This window comes from Ambystoma mexicanum, chromosome 9, assembly GCF_040938575.1.
Source record: "Ambystoma mexicanum isolate Mex_15411 chromosome 9, UKY_AmexF1_1, whole genome shotgun sequence".
NCBI lineage: Eukaryota > Metazoa > Chordata > Amphibia > Caudata > Ambystomatidae > Ambystoma > Ambystoma mexicanum.
In genome coordinates this window covers 1066953857-1066977205 of record NC_090931.1, presented here as the reverse complement: position 1 = coordinate 1066977205, position 23349 = coordinate 1066953857, and the positions used below count along the sequence as shown (strand labels likewise).

The window sequence follows — 23349 nt, the reverse complement described above, 5'->3', positions numbered from 1 at the left end:
TTATATACCGCCTTACTCTTCTTGAGAGAAGTCTGACTGCTCAGCCACAGCTACCAGGTAAATCTGGGTGGTGCGGACTGCTACCAATTGGGTTTACTGCTTACTCCTGTAGTCTTAATCTTCTTGCAGTGCTCCCCAAGGGAACTGCACAGGATTCTGCCTAACACCCTAGCCATGAGCCTCCTGTATGAAGAGTCTGCATGAGCCCCACGCTCAGGCCTACCAAAGTCCACTTCTGGAGAAGTGTCCAACCCACTGGCATCATGGAGGGCCTGTCTCAACTCCTCCAACTGACTGTCTCGAGAAAAAAGTGGAGCCCCATCAAGTTCACTAGGGTCCACAAACTCAGACCTTTCTTCCTCTTCATAAATGTCATCCAGAGGGAGTTGAAACCCAGGCCTGGTGACAGAAGAGGGCCTCCTGGAGTCCAAAACTGGCCCCACAGACTTCACCTTAGCCTTTCTAGGAGGATCCACCACATCGGGGTACTCCAATGGCAAATTTCAGGCAAAAATCCCCAAAGGCGCCGAGAGTGCAGAAGGCTTCGACGCCAAGAGCGTCGACAACCTTGACGTTGTGAGCGTCGAAGGCTTCGGCGTCAACTTCAACACTGGTGCCAACGGCACCGTGGGCTGATAAGATGGAAAAGCGTCGATATCCGAGTCAGACGAACACAGAGCTGACCCGAGTCGACACCGGCATCGAGCCCTTAGTAGGTTGCAGCGGTCTCACTGGGGACGAGGACCGAGATCTAGAAGCACATCTCTTTCGACTCTCCGAAGCCTTGTCCGAACGGGACCTCGGAGGTTCCCTATGCGAGTCGCGTCATGGACCCGAGCCCGAAGGCGTGCGAGCCACGGTACGAGATCGATCCTGGCTGGCTTCATTATAAGGCGTGACCGGACCGCGCCCTGCGATTGAAATATCGCTAACAATTGCTCCTTAAAGGCAGCCCATTCCTCTGGAGTCGAGGACTTCGTCGGGCATGCCACTTTCCTTGCGGCTCTTCCCAAAGGTTTAGATATCTTCTTTGGGATAAACTACTGTTTCCCAGAGAATGTAAAGTGAAATTGACTTTACTAGTCTTTCCAAATTCCTAGACCCAGCACACACCATCTTACAATGGAGTGCTGGAGGGGCTACATATTATCCCCTGTGTCTAAATACTCATGTAGCAGTCAAATGCTACCCTTTCCTATTGAAAAGGCTGGTGGCAGTGGTTTTACAACGAACTACCATGATTTTTCCTGACCGTGAACACCGGTAGCTAAAAATCACAGGAGCCAGGTTTTTCAAGATGGCGCCTTAAGCCCCTTTGTTTAAACAGGGCCTGGTCTTCTTTTTTCGGGGTTTCATTTTGGAAAGGTCCTTCTAGTGTTTGTCTCTGCGCGCCAAAACAGGTTTGGTCCCTTTGTTCATGTGCCTTTGGTGGGCAGGAAGTGAGGGAGCTGCCCGAAACTCCCTGTGCTTAGTCTCCTAGGAGACTCAAATGCACTCTGGCGTGATTGGCTGGCTGACTGTCCGGCAAGCTAGAAAACAAAACCATGTATAGCTACACAGTGGCCCACACTGCACTCCTTGGGGGACAACAATCCCTATATGAGTTTGGGTAGTCACTAATCTGTAACTACACATGGGTTCAAAACAAAGTATTGTTCACAATCTCTTATTATTTCAAATAATACAAGGTACATTAAATTAAAGAAAGTCACATCACTGTCAGGTGTGTGTGATTGTAAAAAGAATCACCTTAATATTTATTTTAAGCAACCAAAATAAATATTGGTAAAGACCTCAAGTTTTGTGTCACCACCCCTGGGGGTAGAGACCAAATTCAAGTAAATGCAGACACAAATATATAGCAGTCGTGTGAATAATTGACAGATTCCTACAAATCACTATGCAGTTAAATTCCAAATGTTTACATTATTCACACTGGAATTTGACCGTTTCTCAGGCAATATTTATAACACCAGATAGCTCCTTATTGATGTTTTTAATAACCAACGCGTTTCGGATTCCAAATCCATCTTCAGGGTGTGAGCTAAATGCTCCTATCCAACACACTTCATGAACGGTTTTCTACAAAGTAATAAGAATACATGTATTTAGTGTCTAGTGAAAACAAGGAGTGTTTCGCCGTTGGTACATCTGACTTTCTCTGCCACCTCACACTCATTGTTCCTCCAAAATTACCAAAATCCAGCGAGTCTTTGGTTTATGTGACAACACATTCTACACAGAGCAGGAGAATTAGGAAAATTATACAAAAAAATTGGGCTATGTTAAGGACGGACACACAGCTCCAAGAACTATTTCTGGAGCCATCTAAACTTGCATATGGGAATAGCAAATCATTACGCAACAGCCTGGTGAAAGCAGAGATTTTGAGGCCTCAAATCAGGACCCAATTTAAAGGGACAGTGCCTTGTCGCAACTGCCAACACTGTAGGAATATAATTCTGGGTAACACCATTACGCATCCTCACTCAGGGAAACCAATCACCTTAAAACACTCATGCACATGTGTTTCAAGCAACGTGGTTTATGCATTGAAGTGTCCCTGCGGGTGCTATTATGTAGGGATGACCACTAGGAAAGTGAAGGTCAGATGGACCGAACATAAGTCCAATATACGGACTAAAAATCATAGATCCCCAGTGGCTATGCACTTCGTAGAAGCCCGGGACACTATAGCACAACTGAAATGTGTAATTTTAGAACAGGTGACGATGAGAGTGAGGGGTGGAGACATACAACGGAAACTACTACAAAGAGAAATTCTGTAGGTTGATCTGTTGGACTCACTGAGCCCAAGGGGCATGAATAGCGAGTTTCATTTAATGTGTTTTGTGTGAGGCACGAGAGATATGTCGGCTATTGGTACCACTCAGGTTTTGGGACTTTACTATAGACACAAATGAATTGCCTCATACACGGCATCTGGTAATGTCAGAAAGACTATCATTGAAGTTTGCACGTATGTACCGCTCTGTGATGTTCAGTAAATTGACATAGTTTGTAAGTTACTTTGGTAGCGAGGATCTTGTGATTGGACCCTTGAGCTAACTAACTTTGATGTATTTGTATCAAGGAACTGTACATGTCACTTGTTGATGAGAGAGGTATAGATCCCGAATGTTAGAATTTATACTATGTATGTACTAAATCGTACAATGGGGAAATGTCATTTTCTGAAAGTACAAATAAGCTGACTCGTAGAGATTGACATTTTGAACGGATCATGTTCAGAACAATGTTTGAGGGTAGATGCTAGGTATAGCTTTTTTCTTACTGCCATTTAGAATGCAAAAACATATGGAGGAGGAGCTTGGCATGGGGGCACACCGCAGTTAATACTATCTGTGGTTGTCCCCCTATGCCTGCCTCTTCCATTACATTGGTAGCTTGCAGTGGACCTCGGACCGAAAGGATACGAGTTCCTTTATTGCATATCTAGGGGCCTTTTCCCCTCCTTTTACCATCCATAGATCACTCTGAAGACGGCTAATTCCTTGGACCCAGCTTCCTGTGACTTCCCTAACCAAGCTTGGGTGAGTCATGCAACCTACTATGGTTCACTATAAAATCTGCTCTATGGTCTGACATTTGGTGTGTGCCATCACACAGTATATTTACCTTTATTATTGACCCTATTAGGTCACTGGTTCTCTGGCTCCAGTTACAGGAACTTGGAGGTCAGTCTATTTCATTAATTTTAATTGTTAGAAATTTTCATTTTTTCATTAGACACTAAATACATGTATTCTTATTACCTTGTAAAGAACCGCTCATGAAGTGTGTTGGATAGGAACATTTAGCTAACACCCCGAAGATGGATTTGGAATCCGAAACGTGTTGGTTATTGAAAACATCAATAAGGAGCTATCTGGTGTTATAAATATTGTGTGACAAACTGTCAAACTCCAGTGTGAATGTTGTAAACATTTGGAATTGAACTGCATAGTGATTTTGAGGAATCTGTCGATTATTCACACCACTACTATATATTTCTGTCTGTATTTACTTGTATTTGGTCTCTACTCCCAGGGGTGGTGACACAAAACTTGAGGTCTTTACCAATATTGATTTTGGTTGTTTAAAATAAATATTAAGGTGATTCCTTTTACAATCACACATCTGACAGTGATGTGACTTTCTTTAATTTAATGTACCTTGTATTATTTGAAATTATAAGAGATTGTGAAGGAATACTTTGTTTTGAACCCATGTGTGGTTACGGATTAGTGACTACACAAACTCATATAGGGATTGTTGTCCCCCAAGGAGTGCAGTGTGGGCCACTGTGTAGCAATACATGGTTTTGTTTTCTAGCTATCCTCTTTGTCCCAAGTGGCCTTGTGGCGCTAGCCCCCTTGCACCTGAAATATCTAGTTATTCTGTAGTAAGTTTAGTTACTGATGTTGGAAGTAAAATATTAAGACGCAGTCTTGAAAAACTACATACAGGTCAGTGCATCCCCATCCTCCTTTTTTTGACGGTCCGGCAAGGACAGCCACCCTGCTGGGTGAGTGACAGGTAGGCTGAAATGAAAGGGAGAAAACTGTTTAAAAGGCGAGTCTCTTGGACTGGAAAGCAGAGTCGACCACTGGAACGAAAGAACCGAAAAAGAGCTGGAAGGGGACAGCTGCTGCAACTCCTGGACCATTGGTTTGCCCGGTGAAGCCCTGCTGTAGGTCCGAATTGTCAGCTCATGTCGACAGAGAAGCCCCTTCAAGGACGACTTCTTCCTTTGAGTTGGTGGGACCAATCAACTCGTAAGCCACCAACCAGGGAGAGGGATATCCGCTTGTGTGCTTGAATCTACAGCTACTGGAACTGAAGTGACTCCATCTTGTTTGCATTTTCGACGATCCCGTGCAGTGCAGGAGTCCCTCAACATCCTCCCTCTTGTCCCAATGACTGAAGCTCAGGAACAGTGAGATCTGCAGGACCTGCCAGGAACCAACGTCGTCAGCTGCATTTTGTTCTACATACTAAGGTACTGTGCCAACCCAATTGAGAGAACACCACTCTCGCAGTGAGTTTGTGAAACTTCCCCAACTTACAGGCCTTATCAGCTTCTGACCCGACATATGATTCTTTTTCGCCTAAACTACTTCTGAGAACTTTTGCAAAGACTTTACTGTTTGATACCAGCACTGCTCTTTCCTATCCAGAACACTAGCCCATTGACTTTGGCCTGGCCTATTGATTTGTATTGAACTCCTCTGGTGAACTGAAACTATTTGCAATGTCTAATAAGTATATGTGAAATATTCTACTTACCTTGCCTCTTTTGCTCACTTCTAAGTAACTGAACTGCCATTTGGCCCCTATTTCAGGGACACGCCAATTGTCTCACAATCTTAGAGTTTTGTATTGAAGTGTATTGGTATATAATATTAAGTTGTCTTCTGCTAGTGAAATGTTTTCTAAATGATTGTGTAATAAAATAATAAGTGTTGTACCAAGAAACCTTGTGTATAAGCGTTTACTTGAACCACTGTGATTGAAAGTCCTCTGTGTAACTACTTGTACTGCTCACGTTCACTCTTGAGATAAGCCTGGCTGCTCAGCTCGCTACCAAAAACTGTGTGGTACAGACTTACACAAAAGGTTGGTTTGGCTAACACCTGTAGTCCTAATTGTGTGTAGTGGTCCCAGAGGGTACTCCATGCAATTCTGCCTAACAGTAACAACCAAGATTGTGCCATCATACTTTTTTTCACACACATTCGCCGGTCTGTTAGTATTCACCTTATCCATGGTACTTGAATTTTCCCTTAAAGAGTTATGGGAGTCTTTTCTAACCTCCATTTTAGTAAACAGGGAGGGGGAGCATGTACACCTGATTTACTTGATATAGCAAGTTTTTTCGCCCTTTAATTTAACTTTTCCGGGAGAAGGGGGTGATACCTCTCGTCAGCCTGGAGGCCAACATAGAAGGTTCACCGCCCTCCCTTTTCCCCATCAATTGTTGACTTCGAAAACGAGTTGGCACGGAATAGCTGGTTGGATCAATCCTTTCTATTATATTGGCCGGCATAGAAAAAGACCTGCCCTGTTGCTCCATAACATGATATTCTCCATTCCTTGGGATTTCTGTTCGTTGAAAATTCGATCATTTTGTTCTGTGTCCTCAGACTTACTAGATCAACTAGCTGGCTGGCCATAGGTATTGGGTCAACTTTTAACAATTTCCTGAGTGTACGAAGAGACGAACCAGCAAGTGTCTCTAATAGTTTTCTTTTTTGCTTTCATAATACTTGACAGACAAACCTCCACATTCGGTAGCGGGCATCTTTCAACCATACTTCCATTTTCTGTTGGATAGAGTGAACTGAAGCAGTTTTAGTAAGTATCGTCTGTGGTTTGCGGGTATTAGGTGTAGAGTCATTTCGTTGATGTTGCGTTTGTTGCCCCGTTCGCAGGGGCAGCAACTTAGAATCAGGTGACATTTGCTTTTGTTTTAGTCAAGTAACTACTCAAGCAATCACAGAGTATAATCCATCGAACCAGCAATTCAATGATATTACGACTCCCCCTTTTATTAATGTAGACGACAGTCCAGTCTCTCAGTCACGCTCTCAGGACTACCGGGAAACACGGAAAACACACTCTGCGATGCTCCGCATCCAGAGTGGAGTATTTCAAGGCTAGGTCTGCCTCTAAAGTTGCAGCAGCAGCAAAGAAGGACTGTAAAACGGGTGCCCACGGAAAACACACTCGCACACACTCCTCGACGCTCTGCGCCCAGAGTGGTGTATTACAAGGCTAGGTCAACCTCCAAGGTTGCAGCAGCAAAGAAAGACTGTAAAACGGGGGGCCACGTAAAACACACTCGCATACACACTGCAAAGCATCCAGAGTGGAGTATTTCAAGGCTAGGACCACTTCCAAAGTTTCAGTAGCAGCAAAGAAGGACTGTAAAACGGGTGCCCATGGAAAACACACTCGCACACATTCCAAATGACGCATGGGCACTGGTTAATCTTTTAAGACTGCAATGACATTTGTGTTGTGTTTGATTTTGATTCAATGTCAAAAAACAAATACAAATGTTTATAAAATAAGAAAATGAACTTTTATCCATAGTACATTAATCCTGAAACTGTAAAGAGGCAAATTATAGACATTTGAATCCTTACCTTCACCACTTTCCATCCCTTCCACAAAGACACCACCACACTGCGGAAGAATCCAGTATCGTCGCCTGTAACGATCCTGCCCAAACATCATTGAACGTAAAGAGTGGGAGGCTTCAAACAATTTCTTTCTGAATTGGCCTTGTTGCTGGGAATTGGAAACAAAAGAGCATTATACTGTAGCTCTGTGGTTGGGTTAATTTGAGAAACAGATAGATTATCTCTGTGACAGTTCTAGGTGCTGTTCACTTAACAGCTGCACATGCACCTCCAGTATAACCAAACATGCATTGGCAGTTAACCGTTTTGACTTCTGTGTAGGCATGGGAAAGGCATTTGTCAGAGACTGCCATAGTGGTATTAACGGGTCATTAATGGTAGCAGCTGCTATTATATGCCCAGGTATCAGCTGGGCATATAATAGCAGTGCCTGGCAGATGTCTAATACTTGTAAACAAGCCAAAACTGCTGGCTTTACCAAGGTTTGTTTTTGACAGGACTACAGTGAAGGACATGCATAGTGTTTATAAAAAATGTATAGTTACTCACTGTAGTGACTAACATATTCTTAGTTCATAGTCCCCTTTCCTTCATGTGAAGGACGGGAGACAGAAGCTTTTTCAGCAGAAAAACCTTTACCCCTTTAAATTTAGAGGTGCGCGGCCCCGGGAGCATGCGCTCGCCTGACCCCACCCACCAGGACCAACCGCTCAGTTCCCATTGACACATCGACAATATGCAACATTGCCTAATGACACCAGTATTATTAGGGGGAAGGATAGTGGGACGTATGGAGGAAAGGGGACTATGGACTAAGAGTATGTTAGTCACTACAGTGAGTAACTATTAATTACTCTTACATCCCGTCTCCTTTCCTCCATACTGTATGGGTGATTAAAACGGAGTGTAGCCCCAGGGTGGAGAGGAGCCCCGCCTTAAGCAAACAGGTTTCTCAAAACCGCCTGACCGAAAGCCACTTCTGCACTAGAGGCGACGTCCAGACAGTAGTGCTTGCAAAAAGCCGAGGAGGTGTCCCAGTTGGCCGGCCTACTGATGATCTGCCACAGAACATGGTGTTGGAACACAATAGCCGTGCTCTTGGCCCTGATAGCATGAGCCGGAACTGGCTTGTGCTGCCCCTTATAGGCCTACTTGATGGCCGTGAACATCCACCTAGAAATGAAGGCCTTGGAAGCCTGATACCCTGGCCTTGCAACTCCGAAAGTGACAAAACGGGCATCCGATTTGCGGAAATCCTTGGTCCTGTCCAAGTAATACTTCAGAGCACGTCTGACATCGAGGCGATGCAACACTCTCTGAGGTTCATCCTTGGGATCGGAGAAGAACGTAGGAAGAAAAATCTCCTCGTTAAGGTGGAAGGTGGATGAGACCTTGGGTAGGAAGGCAGTGTGTGTCCGAAGGATCACCTTGTCCTTGTGAAAAGTGGTGTAGGGCTTTGAGGCCACGAGGGTCTGTATCTCGCCGACACTGCGAGCTGAAGTGAGGCCCACGAGCAGAGCTGTCTTTAGAGTTACCCACTTGATGCCCGCGGATGCCATAGGCTCAAACGGTTTGTGGGCCAAAGCGCCCAATACCACGTTGAGGTCCCAGGCTGGGTGAGTCCTCTTTATGGGTGAGTAGAGTCTGTGGAGGCCCGCCAGGTGCCGCTTGACCACCATGTTAGAGGAGGAAAATAGACCCTCCTCTGAATTCCTGTAGGCACCTATGGCTGCCAGGTAAGTGCGGCATGTGTCGACTTGCACCCTAGAGTGTGCGAGGTGTGCCGAAAGGAGAGGACATCATCCAAAGAGTACTTGAGAGGGTCGATATTCTTAGAGCTGGCCCAATGACATAATCTAGACCATTTGCTCTCGTATTGGCTCATGGTAGCTTTGCTTCTGGCGCCCTGTATGATCTCCAAGTTAGCCTGCGATAGGTTCAAGTGTTTCAGAGTGACCTGTTCAGGAACCAAGCTGCAAGGGCTAGCTAGTGAGGAGCAGGGTGGAGGACCCTGCCCCCTGCTGTGTTAGGAGCGGAGCTGGGCCCAGCGGTGGGTGAATGGGAGGCCTGTCTGATAGGCTGAGCAACCATGGTCTTGCCAGCCACCAGAGAGCTATCAAAATGATGCTGAGGTGACATGATTGCTTTATCCTGCAGATCACCCTGTGGACCAGGGGGGTAGGTGGCAAAGCGTAAGCCCTCATGAAGTTCCACTGTAGATGGAAGGCATTGACCAGGAAGCCGGGGCCCTGCCCCTGCCAGGAGGCGAACTGCTGGCATTTCTTGTTGACGTGGGAGGCAAGCAGATAATAATAATAATAGATCCACTTGGGGGTGCCCCCATGTGCAGAAGATTTCCTCTAGAACCAGGTCGCTCAATTGCCACTTGTAATTGTCCTCCCTCAGTCTGCTGAGTCTGTTGGCCTCCAGGTTGGCTTCCCCCGGGAGGTGGACAGCCATGAGGTAGATGTTGTTTTCCAGGGCCCACTCCCACATGATGATCGCGAGGTTGCAAAGTGAAGAGGATCTGGTACCACCTTGCTTGTTCACATCGTACATGCTGGTGGAGTTGTCCGTCTGGATAAGAACTGTCTTGCCCTCTATGAGAGGGAGGAAGGCTTTGAGGGCCGGCCATATGGCCTTCAATTCTAGGCAGTTGATGTGGGACTCCTGTTCCAGCCGGGTCTAGACTCCATGGACGCTGTGGTTGTCCAGAGTGGCTCCCCAGACCTCGAGGGAGGAGTCCGTCGTGACAGTGACCTGAGGGAGAGGCTGCCGGAAGGGCTTGCCCCGCTGGAGGCTGAAGTCCACGGACCACCAGAGGAAGTCTGGGTGGAGGGATGTGGGAATGTCCATGGGCTCCAATTGTGAGCCCCTCTCCTGATTCCAGGAAGCTGCGAAGTGCAGCTGTAGCCTCCTCATCCTAAGTCTCATGTGTGGGACGGCCAGAAGGACCGCGCCATAATGCCCAGTAGGAGTTGGGACCACTAGGCTGAAGTCACAGCCCTGGAGAGGAAGTGAGTAGTAGCTCTCTTGATGGCCGTGAACTTGTCCTCTGAGTGAAACACCCCCCTGGAGACGGTGTCCCAGATGAGGCCCAGGAAGGTCAGTTTCTGCGTTAGTTGCAGCAGAGACTTCTTGAGATTGATAGTAAACCACAGGTCATGGAGTGTTCTCATAAGTGCGGAGGAGGTGTGAAGAACCGCCTCCGGAGATGAGGCCCTGACGAGCCAGTCGTCGAGGTATGGGGAGATGTGGTGGCCCTGGGCCCTGAGGAGAGCAGTCATCCCATTCATCAGTCTGGGGAATACCCTGGGGGCTGAGTTGAGGCCGAAGGGTAGAACCTTGTAGTGGAAATGGCAACCCATGATCCTGAATTGCAGGAAGGACCGATGAGGCTGCTAAATTGGGAAGTGTAGTTAAGCGTCCTTCAGATCCAGGGAGCACATCCAGTCACCCCTGTTCAGTGTCTCTGCAATGAGAGTGGCTTAACCATCTTGACATTTTGTAGAGGTAGGGAGAGGTTGAGGGTGGAAAGGTCCAACACAACTCTCAGGCCAGCCTGGTTCTTCTTCTGTATGGCGAAAATCCTGGAATAGAAGCCCAATCATCTCTGGGAGGTTGGGACTTCTTCCACTGCCTGGCTCTCGATGAGCGACCGGACTTCTGCCAACAGAGTTGCTGTCCCAATCTGTGGGAGAGGAGGGAGGAGAGGGAGGGATCGGTAGGCGGTACCCCGTGGAGAGCACAGATAGGAACCAGGGGTCCAAAAAATGTTGGCGTCAAAATTGCACGTGAGAGCCAAGCCTGCTTCCCACCGGAGACACGTGGACCCGAAGGGGCGTGTCATGCCTTTTATCCTTCTGAGGCTGCTGAGGAGGAGGGGGGATTGGAAAAAACCCTTGCCCCCCCCTTTTGTTGTTTCCTCCAATGCTGACACAGGAACGATCAGGTTGCCTAGGCCTCTGCTCCTGGAAGCCTCGGAACCCTCCAGGCACCCATCCCTTGTCGGAGCGTGGGTTTGACTGGGTGTATGCCTTGGGCGTGGCCTTCGTAAGAATAAAGACTTAGCGGTCTGTGAGCTGTTCTTCTTTTTATCTAATTCTTCATCCGTGGAGGAGTGAAAGAGGTCACTACCCGCGAATGGAAGGTCCAATATGCATTCCTGGACGTCAGTGTTGAACTTTGTAGCCCAGAGCCAGGCCATCCTTCTTATGTCCGTGGCGATGCAGATGGCCCAGCCAGAGATATCGATATGGGCCACTGAGGACTCCATGATGTCGGACGCTACCAACCTGGCTTCTCCTAGTTCCAATTTGAAGCAAGCCTCTCTTTTAGGGAGGGAGTTCTGGGTGGAAGTCCGCAATTTCGCGCCAGAGTCTTTGGTTAGCAGTTGCCAGCATGGCATCGGCATTGGCTTGCGGAAGGTGCAGGGAAGCGTTGGAGTACAGCTTTTTCCAGGACGCCGCCAAATCTTCTCCTCCTTGCCTAGCAGTGCCGAAGACTAGGTGGTTGAAGGACGACGGAGGCTTAGAATAGAGTGATGCCAGAGCGATCACTGAGGAGTGTGGCTGAGGATGAGCTGAAAGCAAGAGTGTATCCCCCTCTAGCTGCCTGTACTTGTCGTCGAGGCGCCGATTGACAGGTTGGGCCCAATGCGGCTTGAGCCACCCCTTCTTGGCCAGGGCAACAACGTCCTTCTGCATCGGGATCGCCATCTTGGAGGGTAGACTTAGCGTGAGAACGTCTGCCAGGACCCCCTCCTCGGGCTGCTCAACCTCAGGCAGAGGAAGGCCCAGGTATTCTGCCAGGGCCGCAAGGTGCTCATGCAAGGCCTTCGTTGACGATGGTGTGTCGGGGTCCTCCTCCTAGTCTGTGTCCACCTGTGTGCTCAGAGGATCCAGAACTGGTGGAGGGGTACTGGGTACCATGGGCTGCGGTGTGGGAACTGGAGCCAGTGGAACCGCCCGTACTGCCTGTGGTGCGGGGGCCAGAGCAGAAGCCAAAATCAAAAAGAGGGGGTAGTGCTGCTACTCTGAAGGTTCACTCCAATTGTTGTCAATAAATGAAACAACACATATAGAGTTAATTGGGGAACCATTCACACTGATACTAATGGACTAAATCCCTAATTAAATTGCCTGTGAAATTACTCCAGAAAGAAAAAAGAAAAACACATCAGGGGCTGTGAATGTACATTATTTGTATTAAGAAAAAAAACGGAAAAACAATTAACACAAAATACAACATTATTAATACAAACATATAGTGAAATCAAAAACTTAAAATGATCTTCAGTGCATAGTATTCTTCAAATGCATCACATAATCCGTATGGGAAAGATTTGGAGATCATGAGCTTCAATGGCTTAGCAATATTCTGGACCTGTAATACTCTGAGCCCTATATTAAATATGCAGATTTGTAAAATATCTGGTCTATCAAAAACAACATGTAATTCAAATGCCAGAAGCAAGAGATCAGATTTATAAAGTATCTGATGCCAACGTAGCAGGGGATGGATCGGTTATACTTTCAACCAACAAGGATTTAAAAGTGTGAACAATATATCATCAAAGAAAACCCTCAAACGGTAGGTTTCATAATTCCCCCTTGCATTCAGTATACGTTTTGGTGGCAGTGTCATCCATCTTGGAAATACATCTGAGGGATGATTGTTAATAAACAGTAGCCGCCTTCATCGGGGCGAGTAAACAGCCCCTGTATCAAGGATAACCAAGAGAAAAAAGAAGGGAAAGAGAAAAAGAGAATCAGTGTATAGTTCTTCTTGATGGAAACTTTTTCCTTTCTCGAGTTTCTGAGCTAATTAGTACCAACAAACATATTGTTCAAAATAGAGAAAACATATTGTATTAGGGGGTCTGAATCAATTCATACTAAAAGCAGGTCTGGAGAAATGCAAGCTCAAATAATTGGTGCTGCTAATGATTTCAAGTGGTGGAGAGAATAACTTACTCCCCACTTTTGTTATTGTAATGAATCTCACAATGTGGCAGGCTCCCCGGTATGGCCTATCCAGTAAGGTTGAACTGTAATTCCAGTGGATGTATATGTGTACGTGCCAAGTCAGGCATGGAGGGCACGCAGCTGGACAGCTCTGAAGGGGAAGTCAAAAACGATTTGTGGTAAATGCGTGGACTACATGTGTACTTGAAAGTACATGTAAATGCTAGGACCATATTTAGGTAGCTAGAGGAAACCTCTGCATGTAATTATTGAATGTAAAGATACAAAGAATGTCTACGTTGGAGTGTAGACCTATCCGTCACGATAGAAATATAATTGGAGTCACATTATATATCTAGAAAACAGGAGATACCTGGGCTCGTGTGGAGTTGTTCCCTTAGTCCTGAAGTGGGTGGCGAGCTCGTACGTCTGAGCGTGTCTCGCAGATCGGAATCAAAAAGATGGAAATGAAGCCACTCGTATGTGTGAAGGCCGTGTCTGGGGACTCCTGTGCATCTGAGGAGAAGCACAGGAAATAAGTTCCTGAATGTTGGGCAAGGCGAGTCAAAGATATTGCAAAGAAGCTTGTGGTTGAGAAAGAATCTGAGCAGTACCTGTAAAATGGTAGAATTGCAGATTGAAGATTAACAGTACAGACGTCCAGACACTCGATAAGTAGTATTCGTGGACGTATAATTGTTCGTGGGGCTGCGAGAGGCGAATCGGGGCTCCTACACTGAGTCCGGAGCAGACGTGCGGCTGCCGGCTTAAGGCGTTCGCAAAACTGGCTTGAGAGGAGGGTGTGTGTGTTTCCACCAATCATCAGGGAGAAATGCCTGCGATCTAATTGGTTCCCGCAGCAGAATGCGGAACCAGGTCTGAGGCTCCCAAGAAAGGTGGGCGGGGCCAGTGCTTCGACTGGGCTCGACAGGCTCCTGTGTTCGAGAGACGAAAGAAAGGTATGGATTTGAAAGATAACACAAAGGAATCTGTCTTGTGTGTATCGCCGAGTTTGAGGCAGTCTGAGTTGTTGAAATGTATCCAAAAAGAGAGAAGGGGGAGGCTGTGTGCTCAAATATCCGTCCTTCAACTCGAGGCTAAAAGTAGGTGTGCGATGGCTGGCCAATCAGGGCAGTACTCCGTAAACGCCCTGGTTGGAACCGGCAACCCAGCCCCTGAATTATGTGTACTGCACGACTGCGTAGATCAAGTCGGCTAAGGGCTGGAGATGCTACACATCGAATGAGAAAAGGTGTAAAAGTCCTCGATGGAGGCTTTACCGAATACGCTCACAGGGCAACATGTAGCAAGTCAATTCGAGTTGAGATGGGCTTGCATAACCGACTTCACTTAAAACGGTGTTTGTTTGTTGGATTGTTATAGCTGTTTGTAGGTGTCTCCTGATTGTCCAACCCTTGCCCCAGGGCTCTGTGGAGGTCCGGGTAGGGTGTGGCCGCACTTCCTAGTATTCAGTCTGAAATGGAAGAGAATGTGTAGAGTTACTCTGTAGATGTCAGGAACAGGAGAGAAGTGTGGATTAGTGTGAGTCTATCACTCTCTGATCCAAAATGTTAATGAGTGAGGATGGAGGTCTCTTGGGATGGGACAAGTCTTATATCTTAGATCGAAAAGATTTAAAAATCATGTGAACATGTCCCCCCCTAATTCTCAGGCGGAGAAGTGAGGATGGTGGTCACCTGTCAGTCATGTGGTGGGGCTCACAGCTCGGATGGATCAAGGGCAGCCAGTGCTGTCAGTGTTGAACTTGAACTATTTTCTTAGCGGTCACTGGCAGTTGACATGGCCTGGAGGTGGCTCCATTAATGTGGGAAAATGTGTTGTTCGTTGAGTCCCTGTTCTATAGAATTCATTCTATATATCCATCTACATTCTAGGTCCAAAAGTCGACCTTGAATGTTGGGACCATTGCAGACTCTTTCGATGACCCACCATTTGATGTCTTGTGTGCTGTGTTTTTTCTCCATATAGTGGTGTACTAAGGGAGATGTGAGATTTTTGCATCGGATCCGTGAACGATGTTCTGCGATCCGTATGCCCACGTTACGCATGGTTTGTCCAACGTATCTTAACTTACAAGGGCACGCTATGCAGTACACCAGTTGATTTGTTTTGCAATTGGAAATGTCATTCAAAGTCCATGTTTTCTTTCCAAATTGGAATTGTTGTATTCTGCTGGTGAATTGACAAACCGAGCAGCCCCCGCATGGATAATGTCCTTTCAGTGGTTGAAGATTCCATAGATTGCCTGGTGAGGATGTTTTGATGTACATAGAGTGCACTAAATGTTCTCTAATATTACGTGCCCTTTTGTATGCAAATCTGGGTTTTTGTTGGTCCGGGAGGCAGCGTCTGACGATGGGCCAGTATTTATACACAATTTTTTTGATTTGGAATGCATGTTGGCCATGGGTAATTACACAAGTGATTTGATCTTTGGGTCCCTCTCGATTTTTGTGGGTGAGAAGTGAATCACGAGGCGTAAATCGTGCTCTTTTCAACGATCTTGACACCAATTTTTTCAGATACCCTCTTTCCTGCAATCTATTGCTTAATAGGCTGGCGTCATGGTGGAAATCATCTAAAGAGGTACAATTTCTGCGTATCCTAAGAAATTGCCCGTATGGTAAGTTCTCTTTGATGTGTTTAGGGTGATCACTCTGGATATGTAATATGGTGTTCCGGTCGGTAGATTTGCGGAACGTGTTGCAGGCTAGTTTTCCCTGATTGTGTCCAATTGTCAAATCCAGAAAATTGATGGTTGTGTTGCTGTATTCCATCGTGACTTGAATATCTGTACTGCACGTATTAAGCCAGGCAAAGACATTTTTCAATGTTTCTTCAGACCCTTCCCACAGGCATATGATGTCGTCAATATATCGACGCCATTGTTTGATGTTGTTGTTCCACATATTGATTTGATTGAATATGAACTCCTGTTCAAACTTAGCCATAAATAGGATCGCCAGACTTGGGGCTAATGTGGCCGGAGCAGAAGCCAGCAAAGGAAGCACGGGAAGCGCTGGAGCCTGAGGCACCGGAGCCATTGGAGGAATGACTAAAGGTACCGGTGGGGTGACCCGAGGGAGCATGTCCCTGATAGCATCCCGAAGGATATATCCCATCTGGGGCATTCGCATCAGCACCAGAAACCTTTTGAAGAACCTGTCTTCGGAGTCTGAGGAGGTGGCAGGAGATATTGATGGAGTGGCCGCAGACTGCTGGTGCCAGGGTGCACTCTGGGATGCAGGGGGAACCTGCCCTGCACTGCTGATGGATACGCTGTAGGCCATGTAACTCGTTGACCACAGTCCCACCTTGTGACACGTTCCTCGACCCGCTCTGCTAGAGAGGGCATCGGACGAGCAGCCATTTTGTCTGACGCGTCGGCCATTTTGTGGAGCTGCGTGCCACGTGCCAAAGCTGTGGTGCCTGGCTTGCAGGAACCAGCACCGTCCAAGACGCTTGGTGTTGGATTGTAAGGTTTATCCAGCACCTCAGGCCGAGGCCTGGAAGGCATAAAGCCCTCGGCAGAACTGCCGCTAGTGCTGTGTGAAGGCACCCCCTCGGACATGATGCCGGTACTAGGGCATTGCCCCTCGGGAGTAACCTCGGTACAAGAACCTTGCGGTCCCTCAGCAACGATACTGGGAGGATCTGGAGACCCCTCTGCCAAAAGGCCGGTAGGTGGACTAGCCTCGGTACGTGTGCTGGTAATAGAGCCCGACAGGCCCCTCCCGGTCGGGCGCTTCTTCGGAAAAGAGTCGCCCTTGCGGGGTGCGATGATGAATAGAGGCCGTGCCTTAGGCCTCGAACAAATTTTGACAAAGTCCTTCAGGTCCTTAGGAGGAGACGTCTGGAAGAGCTCTCTCCACCTAGCTGGCCTGTTCTTCAGTGTCTGTGGTGTCAAGGCGTTGCACGCTGAGCAACCTTCCCAGCCGTGGTCGGGGCCAAGGCAGCTGAGGCAAAGGGCGTGGGGGTCTGATGTGGGGAAGAGCCCCTAGCAGGCTGGACACCTGCTGAAGCCCGTCGAAGTTGACATGTGCCGGGGAGGAGCGTGGCGTCGGAGGACCAAGTATCTAGAAGAAAAATAAAAGACAAGATAGAAGAATATCCGGTATTACAGCGCATGGTATTACATGGCCGAAGCCAAACCTGGGAACGCTGGTGAAATCAGTCAGTTCCTGTCGATGCGGAAAAGGGGACTGAGGAGTGGCGCTGGTGGGCGCCCCTGCATGCCTCTAAATTTAAAGGTGAAAAAGGTTTTTCTGGTGAAAAAGGTTCTGTCTCCTGTCCCTCCGAGTGACGGCCATACAGTATGGAGGAAAGGGGACGGGACATAAGAGTATGAGTGGCTCACATCAAACCTGCTTAAGACATTTCATTACACCATTAACACGTTTACAGCTCCAATTAAGTCATCAACTTTCAGGAGACTGCTTTGAAAAAAACACTGGCAGGCACGTCTAGCACAAAGGTTGATGGTAAGGCTTGATAAAGGTAATTCAAAGAGATTCCATGGCCAAAAGTAAAAATATTGTGATGGATGTATTTTCCAAAATATGTTTTCATGTACTGTATACATTCATCCAAATTTCAGTGACCAAACCCAGCAAGGAAATTGTTAGCTATCTTCTATCTCATGAATAGCAATACACCCATCTAGATGTATTCAGTTCTGTCCACAATTAGATAGAGGCTTAAAATAGTGATATGTATTTCGGTCCTGATGGCTGCAATATTTTCTTCATTATGGACATAATCTCTTGATGGACCCCACACATGCAGCCAACATGACTGACTATTTTCTGCAAAATCAATACAGATTACACTTTTGAACACCATAAATCTATCTGGTGAGCTCACAGGAATTCCAAAAATGCACAATACTTTAAAGAGCATTTACATGAATATGCTTCAACCATTGCTAAATTCAGGATTATTTGTTAGTACATTTTCTCTTAGTATGATCAACCCAACCAACATTCCAATTACTCCGCCTACTCAAGCCACCTGGTCTAAACATGCCATTTTCAATATCCCTTTACAAGAATGTGCGTCTGTTTTACCAAAATGTGAGTCAGACACACTGTGTGGACAGTTTCTTGACCAGTGTTTCATGTCATAATTGATTGCTATGCACCAATTCCAAACCATGAAAATAGTCAAATCCCTGGTACTCTCCAGACTAAAGAGTCCTTAAACTTGAAGTTCTGAAACAAGACAGTGGAGACGAGTCTGGAATCCTTTACAAGTTTTCAAACCTCTGAGGTCCTTCAATGTTACAGAAAAAGCCATTGTCAAGGATAAAGCCACCTTTAGATATGATTGTGTTCACGCGGCCCCCATCAAGCCGGCATAACTTTTTTATATTATATTTGGCATTTCCCAACTGCATTTTGCAGAACCCAACCCCTTCTCTACAATTGGCTAATGATTGTAATGAGTATTTTACTTCTAAGATTAAGATTATTTAATATAAACTTAAAGTATCTTTACCACTTTACAGGGGATTGTCGGCTGTATCCTAAAAAGTGCCTTCATTAGAATTTTAGAAAGTTACTGAGGAATATGTCCTCTCTTTAGTACTGAGCCTTAAACCAACTCAATTGAAGTTAGGCATGTTACCAGCAATAACGGCTGGTCAACTTGAAGTAGGCCTAACAACAACATTCACAGATTTTGTTAATCTTTTCGTTCAACAAAGAAATATGCTGCCTTCTCTCAAAACAGATCGATTTCTCCATTAAAAAAAAAAGACAAATTCGTACCGGGTGAAAGGCACTCGCCAACCAGGTGGCTGGAATAGCGTGCAAGTACACACTGTGCACTAACCCGGAGTTTTCAGCCACCAGAGGACCTTCTCTGGGTGGCACCATCTTGATTATGGGAAGGCAAGAGGGAGTCTGGCCTTGTTGCCTCCCCACCCTCCCCCTCCTTCTCTCCTCACTTACCTGCTGGACCAGAGCTTTGTGCCCTGGTTCTGGCGCTTACTCACCCACAGCCGCCATCATAGAAATCATTTTTCTATGGTGGTGGCCATCTTTGTTTTTTTTTTTTTTATAGGCGATTGGGCTCAAGCAATATGCACGCAGGCCATCTCCTGTAAAAAAAAAAAAAAGAAAATGGTAACCCAGCAACTCTGGGGTGCAAAGGAGAAATTAGTTACCATAATGTTCTTTCTATGGATTCTTCTGTTCTTCTCCCGCAGATCTGATAGATATCCACATCCAGCTCTTCTGCTTCAGAAACATTTTTGACAGGGGGCGTAGTGGACATCGACTCGGTGTCAATCCGTCTTTATCGGTGATAGATCGTCATCTCCGGACATGAAGTCAGGCGTCGTATATATACCACATCACTACGCCCCACACCTCAGTTTCCCCCTTTTTTCCAGAGCTGGCCACGCTGCAGAGGAAAACAGTGAGAGAATAACAGGTTAATTAGCCGATAAGAGGTTAAAACAACAAACTTCAAAAGGAAAAAAAAACATTGTGAAAGGCACCAAAACCTGTAGCGTCAGAAACAAATTCTTTTTTTTCAGCTGACATGCAGCATGAATGACAGAATATGGTCATCCAAGGACCATCACCAAGCCTCAACCAAAGAGGAAACGCGCACCAACCGACAACTTTCTGAGAGTGGACAGACGGGAGATGAGGAATCTGTGGGAGAAGAAAACATACAAAGAACATTTTGCACAACAGATATCCCTAACCGGGACCCCCTTTGTAGGGCAGTTGACGCAAAGACCCTTCGAGTCAAGTGTGACCTGGTGCCAGACAGCAGCTCCCTGCCTGCAGACTGGCAACACTCCGCTATGCAGAAAATGCTCCAGCGGGATAAGGTTTGTTTCGTTACTGCCAAACTATTATAGGCAAAAGAGAAGGCTAAGAAGAGTTGGTCAGTTTTCTGGAATTCAGACATCCTTGCGATGTAGAAACGTAGGGCCCTTTCAGGATCCAGCCAATCGAAATGCTCCTCTTCCTTAGAAAGGTGCAGTGGTGGATAGAAGACTGGAAGGTCTATGGACTGCGACAGATGGAACTCAGACACCACCTTTGGAAGAAATCTAAGTCTTACTTTGAGTGAGACTTTCTCCCGAAAAAAAACACAGAAAAGGCACTTTGCAGCATAAGGCTTGCAATTCACTAACCCACCAAGTGCATAATATTGCCATGAAGAAAGATGTATTAGAATAGAGTAGCTGCAAAGAACAAGTGTGAATAGGCTCGAAACGACCCGCCATCAGAAATGACAAAACCAGATTAAGATCCCAATCTGGGACAACAAAGGGAGTTGGCAGAAACTTATTTACAAGGCCCTGCATGAATTGTGCCATCACCGGGATCTTAAAGACAAGGCTGCCAGAATATCCTTTGACTGTGGTGACCCGAAGGCCTGGTGAGGCCAGTGACAGAAGGAACTCTGTCACTGTAGTGGTGGGGCAAGAGATGAACAAGTTACTCTCTTACCTGGTAACGTTCTTTCGATGGGATGGTCTGGCGACGTATTCCATATCTATGACAGGTAATGTCCACAGCTGTGCTGCTTCGGAAAATTTTCTGCGTCCTGCGTTGAAAACGTTAATGCGCCGTCCCCAAGGACCTCCTCCGACAGCTGACGTCACCCGATGTGATAAGTAGGACGCACGACGCCCGTAGCCTCAGTTGTAGTTTTTTTCCCCAGAACGTGTGACACCAGTTTTCTGCCAGTCAGACACACAAGGCCTTGCGGAACGCAAGCTGCAATCGCATAAACAATTCTGCAGCGGGGAAGGTAGGGAGGGAGCGATATGGAATACGTCGTCGGACCATCCCATCAAAAGAACGTTACCAGGTAAGAGAGTAATTTGTTCTTCGAGGGGTTTGGGTCCTCGACGTATTCCATATCTATGTGTGACGCTCTCCTGATTCCCACAGAGACGCTGACCCGAACTGGACTGCTACCGTTTCTTCTATCGTGAGGCGCAGGGCCCGGAAGATGCTTTGGACGGGGCCTCCGAATTTGGATTGCCTGGCTTGTAGAGTAAGTTTTCTGCAGGTGGAAGAAAAGGGATTGATTACCAGCTGGGGTGGATATGTGTTCCCACCAATCTCCCGTTTCTCACTCTTCTTGACCCCCAACTTGGTTTCTGCGAGCTCTCACCTTAGGTATTGTAAAGATGAGCTCTCCATCCTGCTTCAGGTGCAGGGGTGCATAGGATCCAGTTATGTCACTGGATGGGAAATAGTTGCGGACACCGTGTCCTTTCGTCTCTCCTGTGGTAGCCGTAAGTATGAGTGTCTTTTCTCCACAGGAGCCGGGGCCCAGAAACCTAAAGCAGGTAAGTCTCTTGGTGAGTATTTGTTCTCCGTGCTTAGTTAGTGCTCACCATGTATTCCTCTTATGCAGGTGCTGGGATGTAGCTGGGGTCGTGGCCGCGGTGGAGGAAGGTAAGTGAAAGAAAAGCGACTGCTTACTTCTAATGATTGTCTTTTTCTGCTTACAGGTGCCGAGATGCTGCCGGCGACACAGCCGCTGTCGCGCGTGATGAAGCACGTAAGTAAGTGGAAGAAATGTGGCCGCTTTAGAGCGGGCACCTCTAATGACTGTCTTTTTCTGTCTTTCAGGTGCCGAGATGCTGCCGGCGTCGTGGCCGCGGTGGAGCTCGGCGAGGCCACGGATGGGTAAGGCAAGGCGGCGCGGCTGCGAGCGTTTGAGAGCTTCGCTAATCTTGTACCTTTCCTTTGCAGGATCGTCGGAGGTAGGATTGCTGAGGCCGGATTCCGGTAAGTATAATTTCTAATGCTCGCCTTCTCTTTTCTTGTCTGTTTGCAGGTGTTCTGGGTGCTGGCGGGCGTGTCAGGAGCCAGGATGCAGGAGCCGACTCGGTGAGCGTCCTGCTGCTGATGCAGAATAACGCGAAGCACGTGTATTCCATCGGGCGTGGTTTAAATAGCAGAGAAGTGCTTCAGGTGTGTGTTCTTCCACCGGCCCCACCCAGGTAGGAAAAGAGTTCCTGAATAGAGGAAATAGTTCCTCCCAGCCCTGCTGGCTGGGGTCTTCAGCCAGACTGGATTGTTCAGGGTAAGTATGCAGCATGGTCTGCCTCAGGTAAGTCCACCCAAGCATTATTACACAGTTTATCAATATGAGCCCGGCGCCCATGGTGCCGGGACTGAAGTCCTTTATGAGCCTGGCGCCAAAGGCGCCAGGACACGGTCCAAAGGGCCCCTGTAGGGGTCTGCTGGGTCCGGAGATGTGGAAGAAGGGTCTGCTTCCGGGGGTGCTGGGCCAGTCCTGGCTCCTCGGGAGTAGTGCACATGACAGCACCCCCCCTCAAGGCCCCTCCCAAAATTGTCTTCCACGGGGGTTTTGGTTTATCCGGAAAGGTTCGGTGAAATTTCTTGATTAGACGAGGAGCATGGACGTGGTCATAGGGTTCCCATGACCTCTCTTGAGCCGCGTAACCCTTCCAGTCAATCAAGTAGAACAGCTTTGATCTGATGATCTTAGAGTCCAAAATGTTTTTAATCTCGAATTCAGGTTCTCCATTCACGTGAATTGGTTCTGGAGGTTTGGTTAGTCTGGTTCCAGATTGCATGGGTTTCAAAAGCGATACGTGAAAAACAGGATGCATTCGCATATGAGCTGGCAATCCTAGTTTAACGGCCACTGGGTTTATTATGGTCGTAACTGGATATGGCCCCAGATATTTGGGATTAAAAGTGCGAGGTCCTTTGAGTGATAAGTGTTTGGTGGACAACCAGACCTGGTCCCCAATCTGGTATTGAGGGGCCTCGCTTCGGTGTTGATCTGCTCCTCTCTTGTACCTTTCTTTAGCTTGTTGTAAATGTGCAGCAGCTTCTTTGAAGGCTTTGGTAATAGCAGTGTGTAACTGATCCACGGCGGGTGTTCCAAGATCTTGAGGTGGATCGAGGTTGGAAGTTCGAGGATGAATTCCATACAAAGTGTAGAAGGGGCTTTGCCCGGTTCCAGAGTGAACGGAATTATTGTATGCATACTCAGCTATCCAAAGGATGTCCTTCCAGTTGCTCTCTGACTGTTGTAGCATGCATCGTAAATATTGTTCGAGAGTCTGGTTAGTTCTTTCAGTTTGACCATCGGTCTGGGGGTGATGGCTGGTTGAGAGTCTTACATCGATTTAAGCCAATTGACAGCAACTACGCCAAAAATGGGAAATAAACTGGCTTCCTCTATCTGAGATTAGTACC

General features: G+C 47.0%; 1 protein-coding gene across 16 annotated transcripts in view; it reads right to left on the bottom strand.

Moving 5' to 3' along the window:
- Positions 1 to 23349, bottom strand: part of BAZ2B (bromodomain adjacent to zinc finger domain 2B) — a 2602315-nt gene that overhangs the window by 664981 nt on the left and 1913985 nt on the right. For all 16 annotated transcript variants that reach the window (XM_069616356.1, XM_069616365.1, XM_069616369.1 and 13 more), the window contains one exon: positions 7152 to 7296. In XM_069616356.1, the coding sequence (XP_069472457.1) occupies positions 7152 to 7296 (145 nt within the window). The remainder of the gene's footprint in view (positions 1 to 7151; positions 7297 to 23349) is intronic.